At 42.4% G+C, this 15,058-nt stretch overlaps 1 protein-coding gene across 1 annotated transcript in view; it reads right to left on the minus strand.

The window, feature by feature from the left end:
* Window positions 1-15,058, minus strand: part of brsk2a (BR serine/threonine kinase 2a) — a 557,365-nt gene that overhangs the window by 79,192 nt on the left and 463,115 nt on the right. The window contains exon 9 of the mRNA XM_064930639.1: window positions 12,469-12,500. Within this exon, the coding sequence (XP_064786711.1) occupies window positions 12,469-12,500 (32 nt within the window). The remainder of the gene's footprint in view (window positions 1-12,468; window positions 12,501-15,058) is intronic.

The raw sequence follows: 15,058 nt of genomic DNA on the forward strand, positions 1-15,058 counted from the left end.
GAACGACAGATTTGTACCTTGTCAGCTCGGGGGTTTGAACTTGCAACCTTCCGGTTACTAGTCCAACACTCTAACCACTAGGCTACCCTGCCACCCCCATGTTTGGGATGCTCTGGATTGACGTGTACGACAGCGTTTTCCAGTTCCTGCTAATATCCAGCAACTTCGCACAGCCACAGTCAACAGACTGATCAACTCTATGTGAAGGAGATGTGTCGCGTTGCCTGAGGCAAATGGTGGTCCCACCAGATACTGACTTGCTTTCTGATCCACGCCTCTACCATGCCTCGTATCTGTGACCAACATATGCATATCCGTATTCCCAGTCATGTGAAATCCATAGATTAGGGCCTAATGGATTTCTTACAAATGACTGATTTCCTTATATGAACTGTAAGTCAGTCAAATTGTTGCATTTATATTTTTTTCAGTGTATTTGGGGACAATAGAATCTAGATTGTATTAGGAGAAGGGGTAAAGAATATTGTCTCAACTGTATGTAGCCTTGTATGCTTTTTTCTGCTTCTTCCTCTCCTGAGGGCATTGGGCTCTCTGGAAATATTTCCTGAAGCCTGTGTTCCCTTCCATACCCATAGCACTGCAGGGAATCGGAGTTGAGACCTCAAGTGACTGCCTGATCAGAATGAAATTATTATGTTTTTTCCTCAGTTTAGCAGACAGATCCTGGACAACTCAAATGGCCTGGCCATGGATTTTAATCTCCTTTCCCACAGTGCCTTCAGAATATTGACATTGGTCTGATAGTTCCACAGCTTAAAGATTACCATGCGAGGGTACAGTACTTAATGTTCTTTTGCTTCACACCAGTCAGATGGCATTGCTCCAGATCCTCAAGTGATACATCCACACTAAGCTCCTCCGATATCAGCTTGATCATGTAGCTGGAAAGGTCTCCTTTTCCTCATCTTCCAGTAGGGACAATATTCTCATATTGTTTTGTCTCATTTGTCTCATTCATTTTTATATCATCCATACATTTGGCTAAAGGACTCTATTAGGACATTTGTCTAATGTGCCCTGCCTAGGGCGATCCTACTTAAATGGTGTGTTGCTTAAGTCCAGGCACCTCACTCTCACAAGGTAAGTTTTTTTCCGTTATTCATATAACAAACAACGTTTACCAGTTGAACGTAAACTCAAATATAATACTTGTTTGTATTACAACTTTTCTTAAATATTGTATTAAAACATGCAAACGAGCCACTATTCCATTAAATATGTGCATATTTGCATATCGTGCAAATATCTTTTTCTGGAGACTGGATGCCTACATTTTTGAGTTTCAATTTGTGAAGACACTCTAGGACCGGACTTGTCCAGCGCAGATTGTGGATTAATACTTTACAAAAATCTTAAATACTAAAGATATGCACTTAAAATGCATTGTTTGAGCATTTTTTCAAAGAAAATGTTATCTAGAATAAAACATTTGAACATATCAACAATCCCCTGTGGGTAAGTCTGGAGAAAATATCTAAGGATAACCACACAATATTTGCTGAATGCAGATGCTTCTGAAGCTGAGAAAAATGAGTTGGTGTTGTGTGTCACGACTTCCGCCGAAGTCGGTCCCTCTCCTTGTTTGGGCGGCGTTCGGCGGTCGACGTCATCGGCTTTCTAGCTACCAACGATCCATTTTTCATTTGTTCTGTCTTTGTCTTTCACACCTGGCTTGACTCAACCAATTACTTGTTTATTATTTAACCCTCTGTTCCCCATGTTTGGTTTGTGAGTGATTGTTCTTTGCACATCGGTCCTTTTTCTGGCCTCGTTATGTTAGTGTATTTTTTGTATTTTGAGTAAAATACGTTGATTACTCAATTCTGTTGTCCTGCGCCTGACTCTCTACACCAGCTACACACACAGGACCATTACAGTGTGTGACTGTTGGGAAATGGCAATTAAAGACAAGTACACTAAATTCATAGTGCCAAACGCCTAATTAGACCCAATCACCATCTCTTTAAAATAAATTACTAAATATAGTCCAGTTTGTAACACTCTCTATGAAATGGGCTTTTACATTATGCGTAATTGAATGCAGTGAGCTTTAAAATGATTGATGAATGTCCATTTTAAAGTGGTTAAAATTCATAATGTCAGGGTTTTCTTCTGGTGAAAGAGAGGCGGACCAAAATGCAGCGTGGTTAGTTTTGTACATCTTTAATAAAGATGAAAACACAACAATCTACAAAACAAGAACCGTGAAAAAACCAAACCAGTCCTATCTGATGCCACAAAGACAGGAACAATCACCCACAAGAGACCTAAAGAATATGGCTGCCTAAATATTTTTCCCAATCAGAGACAACGATAAACACCTGCCTCTGATTGAGAATCACTCTAGGCAACCATAGACTTACCTCGAGTACTACTCTAACCACAATCCCATAACTACAAACAACCCCAGACAAAACAAACCACATAAATCCCCATGTCACACCCTGGCTTAACCAAAATAATACCGAAAACAGGCCAGGGCGTGACACATAAAAATGTTGATGACAGTAGTGTGATAAAATAAAGAAAATATACTTTTTGAAAATAATGGACCAAAACACCAACAAATCTCAAAATTGATAGGTAGATGCAAAAAAGTCATTTCAGCCTGTTGTGCCTGGCATTAATACAAATGGTTGATTACTTATAAGGTCATAAATAAGGTCCAGGGGCATCAGCTTAGGGAGGCCTACAGGGCTGACCTGGAGACCTCTGGGGAAGCAGCTAGGGAAGCAGAAGCTGTAACAGTTATAGGGTCTCAGGAACCCACGCTAGTAGACCAAAGATTGGTATTAACTCAGGCCCGACACTAGAGATTCTAGTATAAGTCCTCATTACATCCACCATTGCGTGTGTGTGCTTACGAAAGTAGTAAGAGCACATGCCACGGGCAATGAAACCAAGGATCATGGTAGCATTCAAAATACTGTCAGGCATTGTCCATGAGCGGGACTGATTATCAGGCCGTCATTAAGAAGACTAAGATCAACAACCATCTGTCCCTCAAAGAATTTGGTCTTGAGCAGTAGGATCAAGAGTGCGCTTCGCATCGCTTCGCAATTTCAATCTCTGTGTCCAGTCTATCCCTGGGGAGCTGGTACAGTGCTAGGTCTTCTTTGTGGACAATTAGTCCCTCTGGCTCATTAACAAAGACGGTCTAGTTTGGAATGGCATGTTGGGTGATTGAGTCATGACGGTCCTACAGGAGGTCATGGAAGTGGAGGTGCAGTGAAGGCTGCTGAGGAGAGGAGAGCTCATTATAATGTCTGGAACGGAACAAATGGAATGGCATCAAACAGATGGAGACCATGTATTTGATACCCTTCCACCTATACTCCAGCCATTACCATGAGCCCGTTCTCCCCAATTAAGGTGCCACCAACCTTCTGTGTGGAGGTGAATGGTGTGTTAACAAGCCACATGTCTCTACCATCTCCACCTGAATGGTGGTCACATCATCCCTGGTTGTCAGTCTTGCACGGCAGCGCTCATCACTGGCTAAGGGTTTAAGAATAGTGTCTTGGAAATTCTTTCCCACATGCTGCAACCTAAGTGACTGGGCCTTCAGCTGTTGTTGGATTAGGGCCAGCTCATCTGTTAGTTCTCTAACATTCTTTTTGACAGTGGCCAGACTGACTGTATTGATGGCAGTGGTACCTAAAAAGAGGAGTGTCCCTACCGCTGCCCCTATTGAGAGTAAAGCTCCAAAGAATCACATCTGGGCTCTGCTGATCCTGGTGAATTTTTTAAGTTGTGCCAACATGTGATCGATGTCAAGCAGGGCATGCTTATTAAAGGAAAAATCCACCCAAAACCACTCATTCCTTTAATTTATAGTGCCAAATAACACTAATATGTGAGAACAATATTGTTTGTGAACAAATGTTTCATTTTAGCATTACAATAAGGTTGGTAGCAATATGAAAAATTGTTGTAGCTCAAGTCGACCACAAAATCCACAATGCAATGCTCTTTCTATGGACTGGCTGGCTAGCTAGCTAGCAAGCAAACGTAGCTACACACAATAATACCAAAGACAATATCAGCATGTAAAGTAGCTAGTTGACTGTAAAATCGCCTAAACAATCCCACCATGTTCAATTGACAGATTGATGTGCCTCACAGAGTGGAGCCTGATATTCGCATTGGCAGATATACTTTTGAGGAGATGGGAAACATTGCCCATGCTACACCAATGGGCCGCACGGTGCATACTGAGCGATTCTGGGACAAGGAGCGCTCTTCATCAAGGAGTGAATGGGAATCTATTGGGTGCTCGCTCAAAAACACAACATTAGCACAGATTGTACAACATTACAAATCTTTTCAGCGAACTGACATAATTAACTTGCTATCTGTAACATCCTATAGCTTTGAAATCGTGACATTATGTATTTTCAAGGAAAATAGGCATGTTTCACAACATATACACTGACTATGAGAAGATATATCTGGGGGATAGGGCTGCTAAGCTAATAGTCACGCAATCTCTTCTCATAGTCAGTGTATATGTTGAGAAACATGCCTATTTTCCCCTTAAAGATGGTGCCGACAGAGAGGACAGTCTCGCTTCGAGTCCTTAGGAAACTTTGCAAGTATTTTGTTTTTTTTATGTATTATTTCTTACATTGTTAGCCCAGAAAATCTTAAGGGTTATTATATACAGCCGGAAGAACTATTGGAGATCAGAGCGATGTCAACTTACAAGCACTACAACTAGGAATACGACTTTCCCAAAGCGGATTCTTTGTCTGCACCACCCAGGGCATTTGAACTGATTCCAGAGGCCTACCAGAAACTACCCCGCCGGAGAAGAGGGAGACAGAACGGTCTTCTGGTCAGACTTCATATGCGCGCACACCACCCACCGCTTCCGAGTATATTACTCGCTAATGTCCCATCTCTAGACAACAAGGTAGACCAAATTAGGGCAAGGGTTGCTTTCCATAGAGACATCAGGGATTGTAACATACTCAGTTTCACAGAAACATGGCTCTCTCGGGATATGCTGTCGGAGTCGATATAGCCACCTGGATTCTCAGTGTTTCGCACCGACAGGAATAAGCATCTCTCTGGGAAGAAGAAGAAGGGTGTATGTTTCATGATTAAACACTCATGGTGTAATTGTAACAACATACAGGAAGTCAAGTATTTTTGTCCACCTGACCTAGAATTCCTCACAATCAAATGTTGACTGTATTATCTCCCAAGAGAATTCTCTTTACTTATTGTCACAGCCGTGTATATCCCCCCTCAAGCCGATACCACGACGGCCCTCAAGGAACTTCACTGGACATTTTGCAAACTGGACACCATAGATCCTGAGGCTGCATTTATTGTAGCTGGGGATTTTAACAAAGCAAATTTGGGAACGAGGCTACCTAAATTCTATCAGCACATCGACTGTAACACTCGCGCTCGAAAAACACTGGACCACTGTTACTCTAACTTTCGCAATGCATATAAGGCGCTCTCCGCCCTCCTTCCTGCAAATCTGACCATTACTCAATTTTGCTCCTCCCTTCCTATAGGCAGAAACTCAAACAGGAAGTTCTCGGACTAAGGACTATTCTGGTCTGACCAATCGGAATCCACGCTTTGTTAATGTAATTTAATTATACCAATGTGCTTTCATCAATTGAAAACCCTTAATCTATTTTATGAGAATTTCTAAGATTTCTTGTTTGCATAAAATAGATGCAGACCAATCTTTCAATAATAGGTAATAGAATTTATTCTCGGAGCGTGCTCCCACTTAATCACGAGCAACAGTTTATATACAGATCATGACGTCATTTCATTGCTTTAACAGAATCCCCTCTCGACCGGGACAAAGTGAGGTGAAAAGTTCATTCTAACTTACTAACACACTCCCAGGTAACTTTTGACCCCTCAACATTATCGATCACCACTGAGCTGACAGTTTTAATTAACAGAAAACCTAGGAATGCACTCACTGCCTTATCTAAAACCCCCAGAGCTAAGTTTCTGTAGGTTCAACGTAAGGTTAACGACCTTATTTGTTTACACAGTCCCCAACCCATTAGTTTCTTCCTAGTTGGAATGGTGTTCATTAACTTTAATTACTCCTTGTCCGTGTCACACACTCCCTTCTTATGATCTCATATTGTTAATCAGATATAATAAAATAGAGTATAAGCTTACTTAGTAACAATTCTATTTAAAATGGGGATATTGTTTATTCATTTATTCATAATAAATCCAACACGCTTCAAGATTGTTTTGATCACATAGACTGGGATATGTTCCGGGTAGCCTCAGAGAATAATATTGATGTTTACTCTGATTCAGTGAGTGAGTTTATAAGGAAGTGTATAGGAGATGTTGTACCCACTGTGACTATTAAAACCTACCCTAACCAGAAATAGTGGACAGATGGCGGCATTTGCGCAAAACTGAAAGTGAAAACCACTGAATTTAACCATGGAAAGGTGACTGGGAATATGGCCGAATACAAACAGTGTAGTTATTCTCTCTGCAAGGCAATCAAACAAGTGAAATGCCAGTATAGAGACAAGTGGATTCGCAATTCAATGGCTCAGACACAAGACATATGTGGCAGGATCTACAGACAGTCACAGACTACAAAAGAAAAACCAGCCACGTCAAGGACACCGATGTCTTGCTTCCAGACAAACTAAACACCTTCTTTGCCCGCTTTGAGGATAATATAGTGCCACCGACACGGCCCGCTAAAAAGGACTGTGGGCTCTCCTTCTCCAAGGCGTGTGTGAGTAAGACATGTAAATGTGTTAACCCTCGCAAGGGTGCCGGCCCAAACGCCAGCATAGCCGCATCCCCAGAGCATGTAAGGACCAGCTAGCTAATGGATATATTCAATCTCTCCCTATCCCAGTCTGCTGTCCCCACATGCTTCAAGATGGCCACCATTGTTCCTGTACCCAAGAATGCAAAGGTAACTGAACTTCTGTCATCATGAAGAACATTCAGAGACAAGTCAAGGATCATATCACCTCCACCTTACATATCACACTAGACCCACTTCAATTTGCTTACTGCCCCAATAGGTCCACAGACGACGCAATCACCATCACATTGCCCTACCCCATCTGGACAAGAATAATTCCTATGCATTGACTAAAGGTCAGCATTCAACATCATAGTACCCTCGAAGCTCCTCATCAAACTTGAGGCCCTGGGTCTCAACTCCGTCCTGCGCAATTGGGTCCTGGACTTCCTGACGGGCCGCCCCCCCATGTGGTGAAGGTAGGAAACAACAACTCCACTTCGCTGATCCTCAACACTGGGGCACCATAATGGTGCGTACTCAGCCCCCTCCCGTACTCCCTGTTCTCCCATGACTGTGTGGCCATGCACACCTCCAACTCAATCAAGTTTGCAGACAACACAACAGTATTAGACTTCATTGCCAAAAATGAGACAGGTGAGGGCTCTCGGAGTTGGTGTCAGGAAAATAACCTCTCAATCAACATAAACAGCACAAAGGAGATGATTATGGACTTCAGGAAACAGCAGAGGGAGCACCCCCTATCCAAATTGACGGTACAGCAGTGGAGAAGGTGGAAGGTTTTAAGTTCCTTGGCAGACACATCACTGACAAACTGAAATGGTCACAGACAGTGTGGTGAAGAAGGCATAACAGCACCTCTTAAACCCAAGGAGGCTGAAGAAAGAAATGTGTCTTGTCACCTAAAACCCTCACAAACCTTTACAGATGCACAATTGAGAGCATCCTGTCGGGCTGTATCACCGCCAGGCACAGCAACTGTACTGCCCACAACCGCAGGGCTCTCCAGAGGGTGGTGCGGTCTGCACAACGCATCACCGGGGGCAAACTACCTGCCCTGCAGGACACCTACTGTAGCCGATGTTACAGGAAGGCCAAAAAGATCATCAAGGACAACAACCACCTGAGCCACTGCCTGTTCACCCCGCTACCATCCAGAAGGTGAGGTCAGTACAGGTGCATCAAAGCTGGGACCGAGAGACTGAAAAACAATTTCTATCTCAAGGCCATCAGACTGTTAAATAGCCAACACTAGCACAGAGAGGCTGCTGCCTACATAAATACTTGAAATCATTGGCCACTTTAATACATGGAACACTAGTCACTTTAATAATGCCACTTTAATAATGTTCAAATCAAATCAAATCAAATTTTATTTGTCACATACACATGGTTAGCAGATGTTAATGCGAGTGTAGCAAAATGCTTGTGCTTCTAGTTCCGACAATGCAGTAATAACCAACAAGTAATCTAACTAACAATTCCTAATCTACTGTCTTATACACAGTGTAAGGGGATAAAGAATATACATAAGGATATATGAATGAGTGATGGTACAGAGCAGCATAGGCAAGATACAGTAGATGGTATCGAGTACAGTATATACATGTGAGATGAGTATGTAAACAAAGTGGCATAGTTAAAGTGGCTAGTGATACATGTATTACATAAGGATGCAGTCGATGATATAGAGTACAGTATATACGTATGCATATGAGATGAATAATGTAGGGTAAGTAACATTATATAAGGTAGCATTGTTTAAAGTGGCTAGTGATATATTTACATCATTTCCCATCAATTCCCATTATTAAAGTGGCTGGAGTTGAGTCAGTGTCAGTGTGTAGGCAGCAGCCACTCAATGTGGTGGCTGTTTAACAGTCTGATGGCCTTGAGATAGAAGCTGTTTTTCAGTCTCTCGGTCCCAGCTTTGATGCACCTGTACTGACCTCGCCTTCTGGATGATAGCGGGGTGAACAGGCAGTGGCTCGGGTGGTAGATGTCCTTGATGATCTTTATGGCCTTCCTGTAACATCAGGTGGTGTAGGTGTCCTGGAGGGCAGGTAGTTTGCCCCCGATGATGCGTTGTGCAGAACTCACTACCCTCTGGAGAGCCTTACGGTTGAGGGCGGAGCAGTTGCCGTACCAGGCGGTGATACAGCCCGCCAGGATGCTCTCGATTGTGCATCTGTAGAAGTTTGTGAGTACTTTTGGTGACAAGCCGAATTTCTTCAGCCTCCTGAGGTTGAAGAGGCGCTGCTGCGCCTTCTTCACGATGCTGTCTGTGTGAGTGGACCAATTCAGTTTGTCTGTGATGTGTATGCCGAGGAACTTAAAACTTGCTACTCTCTCCACTACTGTTCCATCGATGTGGATAGGGGGGTGTTCCCTCTGCTGTTTCCTGAAGTCCACAATCATCTCCTTAGTTTTGTTGACGTTGAGTGTGAGGTTATTTTCCTGACACCACACTCCGAGGGCCCTCACCTCCTCCCTGTAGGCCGTCTCGTCGTTGTTGGTAATCAAGCCTACCACTGTTGTGTCGTCCGCAAACTTGATGATTGAGTTGGAGGCGTGCGTGGCCACGCCGTCGTGGGTGAACAGGGAGTACAGGAGAGGGCTCAGAATGCACCCTTGTGGGGCCCCAGTGTTGAGGATCAGCGGGGAGGAGATGTTGTTACCTACCCTCACCACCTGGGGCGGCCCGTCAGGAAGTCCAGTACCCAGTTGCACAGGGCGGGTCGAGACCCAGGGTCTCGAGCTTGATGACGAGCTTGGAGGGTACTATGGTGTTGAATGCCGAGCTGTAGTCGATGAACAGCATTCTCACATAGGTATTCCTCTTGTCCAGATGGGTTAGGGCAGTGTGCAGTGTGGTTGAGATTGCATCGTCTGTGGACCTATTTGAGCGGTAAGCAAATTGGAGTGGGTCTAGGGAGTCAGGTAGGGTGGAGGTGATATGGTCCTTGACTAGTCTCTCAAAGCACTTCATGATGACGGAAGTGAGTGCTACGGGGCGGTAGTTGTTTAGCTCAGTTACCTTAGCTTTCTTGGGAACAGGAACGATGGTGGCCCTCTTGAAGCATGTGGGAACAGCAGACTGGTATAGGGATTGATTGAATATGTCCGTAAACACACCAGCCAGCTGGTCTGCGCATGCTCTGAGGGCGCGGCTGGGAATGCCGTCTGGGCCTGCAGCATTGCAGATGTTACCATATCTTGCATTACTCATCTCATATGTATATCCTCTATTCTATAATATCTATTGCATCTTAGCCTATGCCGCTCTGTCATTGCTCATCCATATTCCATTCCTTTACTTAGATCTGTGTGTATTAGGTATTTGTTGTGGAATTGTTAGATATTACTTTTTAGATATTGCTGCATTGTCGGAACAAGAAGCACAAGCATTTCACTGCACTCGCAATAACCTCTGCTAACCGTGTGTATGTGACCAATAACATTTGATTTGATTTGAGCAACCGTGTGACGCAGCATGACAATGTTAACGCGATTGGTCAACAGTCTGCTGGGTGGTGCGTTATACATTCCTTCATTCAGTGGATCTCCTTTCCATGACATCTCTGGCAACTGCACCATGCAATGCACCCTGGACTGAAGAGGCAGACAAATAGGAAAAATGTGCTAGACCCTCCTTTAAATGAAACATTTCTCGAGGTAGGAATATTGCAAAAATATGGTCCATGGCTCATTCGAAAAAATACACCCTCCCGTTAAGGCATATGCCGGTATTGAAATCTGACATGTATGATAGATGTTTTCGCTATCTAAAAGTCATCCTATTAACTTCCAGTGTAGTGAGAGCGACTAACACAGTGCTATGTCATACTGGACAGATGACTGCCTGCTTGAACACCAATAACTCAGATACACATGAAAACATGAAACGACCCAGGAAATCGATAGAACATCACGCAGAGATGCACAACAACAATATAACATTCAAAAAGGGTGAACCTTTAACTGCTTGTCAGGTCCAATCAGTCCCAGCCCAACTCAAGTGTGCGCTGGGGGGAATGTGTTTGCGGCACACCTCAGCGTCTAGGCGGATGTACACTCTCTGGTTCGCAGCGCAGGAAGATATCCACTGGGGATCCGCTTGTTAGTACATATTGTTGTTTGGATTCGACAAGGACGCAGAGTGCAAGGATCAGCCAAAGGAATCCCATCCTAATCTGGATTGAATTCCAGGGATAAAATACACTCTTGCGTTGTAAGGGTTCTCTGTTGTTAGGGTACTCACCATGCTCAAAGGGATATTCAATGTCTGCTAAAAATCTGTCATTCTACCCCTGAACAATGCAGTTAACCCACTGTTCACCGGTAGGCCGTCATTGTAAATTTGTTCTTAACTGACTTGCCTAGTTAAAAATAAATAAATAAATAAATTGCGAGACATTGGAAAACCTCCCTGGTCTTTGTGATTGAATCTGTGTTTCACTGCTCGACAGAGGGACCATTCGTCATGTGACTTGTTATGCAAATTTTGCCTCCTGAACTTATTTAGGCTTACAATAACAACGTGGTTGAATACTCATTGACTCAAGGCATTTCATCTTTTCATTTGTAATTAACTTTTAAACATTTCGACAAACATAATTCCACTTTGACATTATCGGATATTGTGTGTAGGCCAGTGACACAAAATCTCAGTTGAATCCATTTTAAATACAGGCTGTAGCACAACAAAACGTGGAAGAAGTCAATGGGTGTGAATACTTTCTGAAGGCTCTGTATGTTGTTAGAATTTTGATATCACAAACAGAATTAGCGTCATAAGCAGTTTTAAGTGGAAACAAAAATTTCCGCCACACCCCCCATTCACCGCCAGTCATTAACTTTCATTTATCTTCCTACAGAGTCACATTCAGGTAAGACATTTTGATTCCTAAATGGTATCAGAAACAACAAATTCTGAGGTTTCCAAAACACTTACCTTCATCAAGTAACTCTCGAAATTAAAGAAATGAACTCTATTTAAACACTTTTTCCAAGACTAACCGCTGTTCCATGCCCTCCACATGTGAGGCAGCAGATTGCCTACAGTAACATAAACTTATAAAAATGCCATTGTGTTCTATGATTTTTTTTTTTTTACCCAAGAACTTTAGAAACACAAGCAAAATATTATTTTTCTGATAGCATGAATGAAACATATATATTAGACTGTTCCAATGTTGCAGTCAAAGTGACTGTTCATTGCCTCAAAGTGGGGTCCCTTGAGGCCCGGCTTCTCTAGTGTTTCTTTCTCTCTATCTCTCCTCTGCTCTCTCTCCCTATTATCCTCTCCCTCTCCCTCTCCCTCTCCCTCTCCCTCTCCCTCTCCCTCTCCCTCCGAAGCCAGTAGATGTGTTGGAACTCTGTCCTTGCTGCTGATATGGCGAGGCCATTCATCAGAAAAGACGCACACACGCGCAAAAGCACTCACACAAAAACTTTTCTCTAATGCGCGCTTCCCGCTCCCTTGCTTCCTCCTCTTAACCCAGACCAACTGAGACATCCCTCCCTCCCATCACCCTCGTCTCCCCACCTTTGACTACTTTTATCCAATTTATCCTAACTCTTCCTTTGTCCCTTTGAAATCCCGAATCACAGAGAGAACATTAGGATGAAAAGAGAGAAAAGAAAAGTACACTCACATGTACCAGTTGTGCTTCTGAATCTGTTCTAACTGTAGGAGAGAAAGAAAGGAGAAATGTAAACACACAAGCCATTTACACATACACAAGCCATTTACACATACACAAGTCTGGTCATTTTCTTCCGGGCACCCAGTAGCAAAATGCTTTAAAACGTTTTGGAAAACTAAAATGTGCATTTCTTATTGGACAAGTTTCAGACTGTTGCCTAAAAAACACTACCCATTTCATGAGTAATCAAACAAAATTATCACAACATTATCGATTTTCAAAGATAATACAATATTACAGTTTTTCTCAATTGCTAAAACACTAAATCCCATTGACTGAACAAAGACTCATTTAGCTAATTATGCAGTCTGTTGTCAATACCTTAAACCATTTCACATGGTAAAACGCAATTTGCAGATCTCACTTAGACTTTTCAGCAAAACTATAAACACATTCTCATACTCAAAACACATTCTGCACTCTAATGCAATCCAAAGTAAACACAAGTGGCAACAATCAAATACAAATAGAGAACATATGTCATTGATTGAACACAACCACTCAAAATTGATTTAACCTGTTTCAAATGATGCAACACAACCAATATAAGCCAGTTCAGAGAGCAAACAGGTTGTTGAAGGTGGGAAGGTGAAAGTCTGATAATGCCTACTGTAGTACAGTGCAGTAAAACCCTGAACGTTGTGCTTTCCATTTATTAACAGTACTGACTGCTCAATAGATTTTGACTGGTTGCAGGTTCATACCAATAAAGAACAAGAATTACAGTATCACAGAGACAAAGGACAAATTTGTGAGATGCAGGGTACAGTACTGTAAAAATAGGGGTACAAGGAGGAGGAAGAACAAAAAACAAAATTGCAAAGAGCAAAGCAGAGTAGTATTTTCTGATCAATTTTGAGCTACTATGATAGAACATGTTTTCGTTCATCAAAAGACAATGACGGAAAAATATGAATATTTTTTTAGATTAAAAATGTACTTCTCCCTGAGAATTGTATGTTTTGAACAATAAGAGAGAGAGAGAGAGAGAGAGAGAGAGAGAGAGAGAGTGAGAGAGAATGAAGTCAGACCAGAGCATTATACACAGTCATGCACACTGCTCTAACCCTGCCAAGCCATCTGGCTCAAAGGTGGTCTCTATTTCATTCTCTATTTCTCTCTCTCTGCGCTGGTGAGCAGTGCCATGAGTTTGCCTCTGCCCAGTACCCTGTGGGCAGAAAGACAACAAGCTCATTGTCTGAGAGGACCATGAGAAAGAGATAAACAGAGAAGGAAAAAACAATAAAAAGAAAAGAAGACAACCCATAGAATGAACCCAAGGTGTTACCGGTGCAGTGGACTATGAATGTCATTGTCAATATGAATTGCTTTTTTGTCTGATTCTCTGTGCCCTTATAGCAATTGCTGGTGCCATAGACTTTATTAAAGAGGACATAGTTCAATATAGCAACTTGCTATTCTAAGGTTTCAGATCAAGGAACCTATGAAGTAATCTCTCAAGGAACTTGTTGCTTTCCCTCACAGAGTGATCGAATCCAAAGATTTGTGAGTGCGTGTGTGTGCGTGCGTGTGTGAGAGCGAACGAGAGAGAGTCTCAATGTTGAAGCACAAAGACAGTCCCCTGAGAGGTGAATTGACAGTGCCTTTTTATGGCCCCTCTGGAAGTATAGTCTTCTTGAATTTACATACGTTGAGTACGTGATTGACTAAGAGCATCTGGGTTCATTGGATTAACTGATTGATTTGACCCTGCATTTCAAACTGAAATGTTGTGTATGTGTGTGTGTCTGATAATTCTCCTGTCATCTTGATGAGGGTATTATTCCACACATGATGAACCACTCTATGATATGATAGTCTAATAAGTCTGGAAGTCATACACACACACTTAATTTGGGTGTACAGACGGACAGGATGAGATGATTGGAAGAGACGCTAGGATGTTTGCTTCAGGGCCAATTTAGATCATTTTAAATATACTTAAATCGAACTTCATTCATATATTTTGTATACATTTAAGTACTGTATATCTTAGATATAGGACAGACAGTTCAGAACAAACTTCTTTCAGATTTCGGGGATGGACTATCTGCTGTTCCATGTAGTGAATACGTTGCTCATTGCATTTGTATGGGCTGTTTTGCAGTTCAAAAAGGTCAAAAAATAACAGCCAAAACTTCAGCTGCAGAAAAGGAGGCTGGGTAATAGGAATTTTGTTGCACATGACTTTTTGAAAGTATACTTGAAATATATTTTGTGGACATTTAAGTTAAATATACTTATTTTTTAAAGTACACTTAAGTATTTTTTTTGAGATATGAAAAAGTATACTCTCTGCATGTTTCCTTATGTGGACTAAACTAAAAATGTCAACTTGGCTCCCGCCTGTTCGGCGGTGCTCAGCGGTCGTCGTCACCGTCCTACTAGCCGCCTCCGATCCCTTTTTCGTTATCTGTTTGTTTTGTCTTATTAGTTTCACCTGTGTCCTTTTGTGTGTGCATTTCTCATATGCAATGGTTTTTAGTCTTTCTGTACGAGAAGACAAGTACAGCTGCTTTTCGTTGGGTGAATCGCCAAG

This window comes from Oncorhynchus masou, chromosome 22 (genome assembly GCF_036934945.1).
Source record: "Oncorhynchus masou masou isolate Uvic2021 chromosome 22, UVic_Omas_1.1, whole genome shotgun sequence".
Lineage (NCBI taxonomy): Eukaryota > Metazoa > Chordata > Actinopteri > Salmoniformes > Salmonidae > Oncorhynchus > Oncorhynchus masou.